General features: G+C 39.5%; 1 protein-coding gene across 1 annotated transcript in view; it reads right to left on the bottom strand.

The window, feature by feature from the left end:
- The window catches only part of PARP8 (poly(ADP-ribose) polymerase family member 8), a 299,543-nt gene extending 293,042 nt beyond the window's left edge, over nt 1-6,501 (bottom strand). The window contains exons 1-2 of the mRNA XM_019518265.1: nt 6,470-6,501; nt 6,277-6,393 (exon numbers count right to left, since the gene is read on the bottom strand). Of these exons, the coding sequence (XP_019373810.1) occupies nt 6,277-6,393; nt 6,470-6,501 (149 nt within the window). The remainder of the gene's footprint in view (nt 1-6,276; nt 6,394-6,469) is intronic.
- Nucleotides 6,502-6,601: the final 100 nt, after the last annotated feature.

The raw sequence follows: 6,601 nt of genomic DNA on the forward strand, positions 1-6,601 counted from the left end.
CTAGAGTGCTGCGTTGCACTATAAACTCACAACCCCACTCCCATGACTATTCACCACAGCTGTATTACAGGCAACCCCTGCCAAGGCTCTACAGCACACCCCTCGCACCGCTGCGCCAAACACTTGTGATACCACCCACCCAAGCTTCTCTACTCCACACTGTACTACATGCCCCCGGACCACCCTCAGCTCCCTGTGCTGCCACACTGCCCCATGCCCATTAGGGTGGAAGCAGAAAGTGTCAGCCAAAGGAGGGAAGGGGAGCCCAGAGACTCCAGTTGCTGTTAGAGCTGGAGCAATGGAGAAGTGGTAGCCAGCAGGAGCCCAGGGGCCACAGTTTAACCCACTGTGGGCCACGAGCTACCAGTTAGACAGCCCTAACCTAAAAATTGGTTGCATTAAAATTATTTAATACACACAACAATTAATACTAAGTAGTAGGGATGAATAATACCATTGGGCATTTACCAGGTGGAAAATACATGGTTTTAAAGATTTTAAAACTGAAATAAAATCTTGTTTGAGCCTGACACAAAACTGTTTTTAAATATCTACTGTTATAGGGCTATATTCTTCCACTGCATGTGTAGAATCCCTAATGAAATTCTTGAGACTTATGCATGAAAATAAAAGGCAGTAGCAAGCTATGGCCTAAATTTGTTAAATCCAGACAGCTGCTTCAGACTGCATGTTTACCTTCAGCATTCCAGGGATGTGCTCTCCCACCAAAAATGTCAATCTGTGATACACTGGGAAAATGACAACAATACCTGACCTATAATTTATTTGGTATTTTTTTAACTAAAAAATGACTACAGGGTACAAGGCTGTGCATTTACTTTCTAACCTTTGTTGCTATAGTATGGATTGGTATGGGTGAAACAAGTGCATCCTCTGAGTGCTGAACCTATGACCCACAAGGCAATGGGCAGGAACCATCTACTAGAGAAGAAGAGAGTGCTGTAAGGAGCAATAACATTTCCATCACTCACCTAATAATTTTCTCTTATTAATTCATAAGCAAAAGCAGGGCATTCACAACAACAGGTTTCAACTGCCAGTGACTTCCTTTTCTTAGCTAGCTTAGGTAAGCACTGCCACTGCCATTCACCTTCTACCTTTAGATATTAATCTTTTGATCACCCATGTGAGAAGCAGGGGCCTGAGCTATCATCTCTGATGCATTGAGGATTATTTAGCACCTCCTCCCTTGTCTCAAGACTCATTCAATATTGTACAACATTGTTATAGCTCTCACCACAAATAAGACATTTAGTTAATTCATGTAACTAAATGTACAATAGAAGTAACATTCAGTTCTCATTACAACTTTGAATGAAGCCAAGTTTCAAAAGCTCAAAATACTTAGTGAAACAAAACTTCTCTTCTGGTCACAGCTCTAGTAAATTAATTTAAGCAGGCTTTGGGATAGGCCTAAAAATCAGGTGAAAACAAAAACTGTTATTGAATCCATTTGACTCAGACTTCTAACCCACTGAACTGGGACTTTAGGTACCTAGGTTCTGTGCCTGGATCACTATTTCTGTGTTATATGTGACAGATCTCAGGAGAAGTGAGCCATGGTCTTGCAAGCCCCCACATTAGGCAGCTAGAAGAAAGCAGACATGAAATAAAATGGTTGTGGAGCCATTCAATATTTTCTATGTGACCTGGGTAAGTCAGTTATCCTTTCTGGAACAAAGTTCCTCATAGCAAAATATTTCTCTGTCTCACAGACAAGGGGGAATTAATTCAGTTTACATGGTGTTCTTTGATACTACACTAATAAGCATCATGGATAAGCCTATAAATAAAAGTCTGAATTTAAGTGTTCAAAATCAAAAATTGTTTACATTTTGCCACAGTTTTAAGAAAAAGCATGGACAAAATCTACTCTTAGGGCTGTATGATTTTTTCAGATCAGTTCCAGACAGATGTTCAGCTTTCTCTGCATGCACGGAGCTGCCACTGTTATCATTCCATTCATGTAGGAAAAACACCACATCAGAGTCAGAGGCTGTTGTGCAGCTTGGAGAAGAATTTTTTACCAACAAAATTAATCTGTGTTTATTTCTCATAGGCCTTCCCTAGTTTCTTTTTTAAAAAGTCCCATGAAACAATCCACATTAAAGGATGTATTCCTCATTGTCACTGACAAAGGGAGCTATGCACAAATGAGTCATGTGATATCTCACTGTTGACATGATCTCCTTAGTTATCATTTAAAAAGGAACATCTTTTAGGTCAACAAGATATTCCTTTGTAAAAAACATGTCAAATTATAAAGGAAAAACAAATTCAGAACACCATGCAGTTGCTGTACAAGAGTGACAGATCCGCATTTGTGTTCACTCCACTGGCTTTTTGAAGACCCAGCGTGCCACAAAGGGGGTCAGCTATTAGGACAGGAGAAATAATAAGGAGTTTGAAAAGAGAGGGATTCTTGATACGTTAGCATTAGAATATCCTTTTAGTTCCTGCAGTAAAAAAGCATAAAGAATGAAACAGTTTCTAAAATTCTGCCAGGAGCAGTTAAATAAGAGTAAATCTTGCACAGTCACAGCACCTGAATGAACACATCACTTTATGAGAAACATCTCTCAACTTGCCTACTGCTTTTTGAAAATGAAATTAAAAATTATTATAAACTGTTAGATGGTGTGCTTCATATTTAGTACTCACATTATACAACAAAGATGTGCTTCACTAATAAATCCCTATTATAGCATAGCTAAACCGGCAAGTACCTCAGCACTGCCAAACAACTCTTAATATTTTAGAAGTGTGAACACACCTTATTTTAGAAAAATTTGCCTGAACAAGACCTAAATGATTACTTGTGCCTCATATAGAAAAAAATATTTATAAGAATCCATGAAGTACAAATGTTTGTTTTTACAAAGATTTTTCCCTCCTACTTTAAAAAAAAACCCCAAAACCCTTCAAATACTGGCTCTTTTTTATGCATATTTATACCTTGGCTAAATCTTTCTCATACTATTTATATAATGTAACTACTCCATACAGCCTGTAGGGACATATGCTGGAACTATTCCACATACAAAAAAATTCTTCTATTGAGTTCAAAGGGTATTTGGTATATGCAATAATAGCTAAGTCATGCCCTTAGGATTAATCTGTACACACCATAATGTAAGAAAAAATAACTCAGTTGAAGCACAGCATATCTGCACAAGTGAGCTCACGATCAGACCTTTACAATCTGTTTTTTGGGAAGTGATTATGTGTTATCTTTTTGATAACGCAGTGAGAACTATTAGCATCTAACAGATCAGTGCAGTTCCAAGAGGAAGCTGTAAAATGCATAGGAAAGGGTGGAATATATGTAGAGAAAAACTCATAAACACAAACTTTTGAACAATTAGAAGAAGTCATGTGCTCAGGTCCTAGTGAAACAGCATTCTTCTACTGCTATCCATTGAGTTCCACTGATTCACAGCAGCTAAGAACCTGGCTATGAGTGCACTAGTTAAGACCACCATTAATAGACTTACAGTGGACAATGGGTACCTAACAGTGTGCAGAGAAAATCCCCAGATCTGTTTAAGTTGCTGGCATAATAGGCCAATCTTTATATGAGGGTGAGTAGAAACATGGTAGCAGTCAACCTGACAAAAAAATAATCTTAAACATCAGCCATTAAACATGTCTTGTTTCAGCTATTTTGCTCTTCTACATAGCCATTATGAACAAAGTAAAACCCACCTACGCACTGACATTTCAGCGTCCTGATCTCCCTTACAACATATCTAAGGAAAGCAAAGCAATGAAGGATATGTTTCAAAATGTGAGTACAGAATGCTATAGAACTGATAGCATCTTGTAGTCTTCCCTACACACCATTCCAGCTTAGTCATTAAAATCTATTTCTCAGTAAAAAGATCCAGTGTATATCCCATTTCCCATTACTAGACAGCATGTTGTGCTGCCAGCACAGAAGCTATGAAGCTATCAGACTGAGAGCAACTCAGGTAATGGTATAAGTAGTTTCAGCTGATATTTACTCTGCTCGGTCTGGTGCAACCTTAATAAAGGTTTTAAATCATAAGGGCAATTTCTGCCTGCAGTGGTCAAAGCATAATGCCCCTGGGTTGCAGGGAATCAATAATGGCAACAACGTAGCGGGAACGAGGTCAGTGGCCAGGCTTACAAAAAATATGGCCATAAAATCCACACAGATCTTGGAAGGAAATCTATCCCCAAAAAACCACGTGGCAAACCGCTATTACAATCTTCTATGGAGTCTGCCATTATGGCCGCCTAGCTGTTTTAAGCCCCGGTTTCCGGGTTAGATCATTACAGAATTACATTCCTTGCAACTACGCATAGTTCCCTTCAGCAAAGCCCACTTGTTCATGCCAGCTTGACGTATGAGAATTTTACCCTTCCTGTCTTAGCAAACATTTAGGCTCCAATAAACCGCCCTGCCTATGCACCTCAGTGTACAATGAAAATTATAATTATTTTTTTATAATCTGAGTAAAGATAAGTCAATGTGAAGCCTTTATTTTAAGCAACTGATTATTTTTAAGTGTCCCTAAAATGTCAAAAGGAAGGTAACATTTGAGTATGCGCCATGTAACCTAGTTTCATCAATTTCTCTAGGAACAGCATTAGGCTTTGAGTTCTATTTGAAATTTCCAGATCTTGCAACTACTTTCAGGGCAGCAGTTTGCCAGGCAACTGCAGAGCCTGCTTAAACCATGTATTATAATTTCCAGATGCTGGGGTGCAAATGTAAGAACATCCTAGAACTTTCATTACTATAAGCGAAAGCATTTCTATAAATCTAGTTTACTTTCCATTCCTTACGCAATGTCACCGTTTTACTTCATTCAGCTTCAGCAATGGAACAAGTCAGTCAGTTTCACTTCCTGATTTGACACTGCAATGTTTAGACTACAAGCACTAGGCAGACTTATTTACCTCCAAATTAAGGTTGTCATAAGAACAATTCTTCTAGTGTAAACTAGTCTTACTGAAACTTGTTTTGGAACAAAATTAAACACAACAAAATTTAAAATTAAACTCCTTAATCTGGGGTTTAAGCAACCTGCTAATACTTTACTTTTGCTTTCACTCCTGGCCATTAGATGCAAGATCCTGTACACAATGAAAGCAACTGGAGTTTTTCTACTTCCTTCACTGGGAATGGATACAAGCCATGATTGGGATAAATAAGCATTCCTAAGTGATTTACAAACTTGTGTACAACTACCACCTGGGCCCTGTAAGTGTAGTGCTTGAGCCTACGCAGGACCTCAGATGGTGTCAAGGGAGCTCTGCTTGCGGGGTGCAGGCCTTCACCTGCAAAGATCAGAGTACAGAATAAGGCATTTCAAGCCAATGTGTCCAGGGAAAGGAAATTCTGAGCTGTTAAACAGACCCAAGCCAAAAGACGTCTCTGTATATATGGTAAGATAAGAGTAGGTGATAAAAGGTAAATGACAAAAGGATAACCTAACAAATACATGCAGAATAAAATCAAGAAACAAACAAAACATTTCCCAATGGTTGGTTATTTAAAATATGTTTTCCTTTAAAAACAGAGTTGCATGGAACCCAACCTAATGAATTGCAGCTGGAGAACCAATACAACTATAACGCCCTATGTGAACAATAACAATGAATATTCATACATATTCAACTCAATTTGTGAATAAACTAAAGAGTGCTTAGCAGCAATATTCAAATGTATGTTCAGTGTTTTAAATGGCGGTTATTAGCATCATAAACTTTAGTGACATTTACATGTCATTTCTCTACACTTCTATTTGATGTACTGCAAAAGATCTTGCATCTATCACTGGACCGAAAGCCGTGATATGAACTTCATATGAATCTGTGCTGATGTAACACATTAGAATTCGGCCTATTTTCCTTTGTTGGCCACCATGATCACTGTAAAGCATGCTAACACCTTGTATTTGAGGTTTTGCTTCTTTCTCTTTCTCACTGAGTTTGCTCCTTGTGATAACTCTACACATGGACAGAAATCAAAAATGAAGACAGGGACTCTGAACAGAGCAGCACTCGGAGGAATGATGCTCGGATGACTAGCCTCACCCCACTGAACACCTGTTCAGACGCAATACTTTTTTTCATGGGTTAATATTTATGCCTTAAGTGGATGTTAATCATTTGCTCAATATTTTGCTATTGCAAAAGAAGGGGGTGGGAGAGAGAGAAAAGGGTGTTATGAAGACACATTGCAGAGAACCAGAAATGAAGAGAATCCTTATTAGAGAAAAGTACCTTTTGGAGCCTCCGATGTAGGTGAAGGTAAAGGTGGAGTCTGAGTACCTGAAATCTGAAATACAGAAGTTGCATTTTTTTCCGTTTTCCTTTGCCCCCCCCCCCCCAATATCGGTTCTTCACACGGGTTAACAGGCAGCGGAGGAAGCTGCAGAGGGAACACCCCGCCACCCCCACCCCTCGCAACAAGTGCCCCGGTGCTATGGCAACGACAGGAATTTCCATTGTCAGTGACGGCAACAGGCAGCAACAAGCCGGGGCGCTGACTGCGAAGCAAGCGGCAGCCACCAGCAGACCCGGGGCAGGGGCAGGGGCAGGGGCAGGC

The sequence above is a fragment of the Gavialis gangeticus genome, unplaced genomic scaffold (genome assembly GCF_001723915.1).
Source record: "Gavialis gangeticus isolate Ggan-Ray unplaced genomic scaffold, GavGan_comp1, whole genome shotgun sequence".
In the NCBI taxonomy this organism is placed as follows: Eukaryota; Metazoa; Chordata; order Crocodylia; family Gavialidae; genus Gavialis; species Gavialis gangeticus.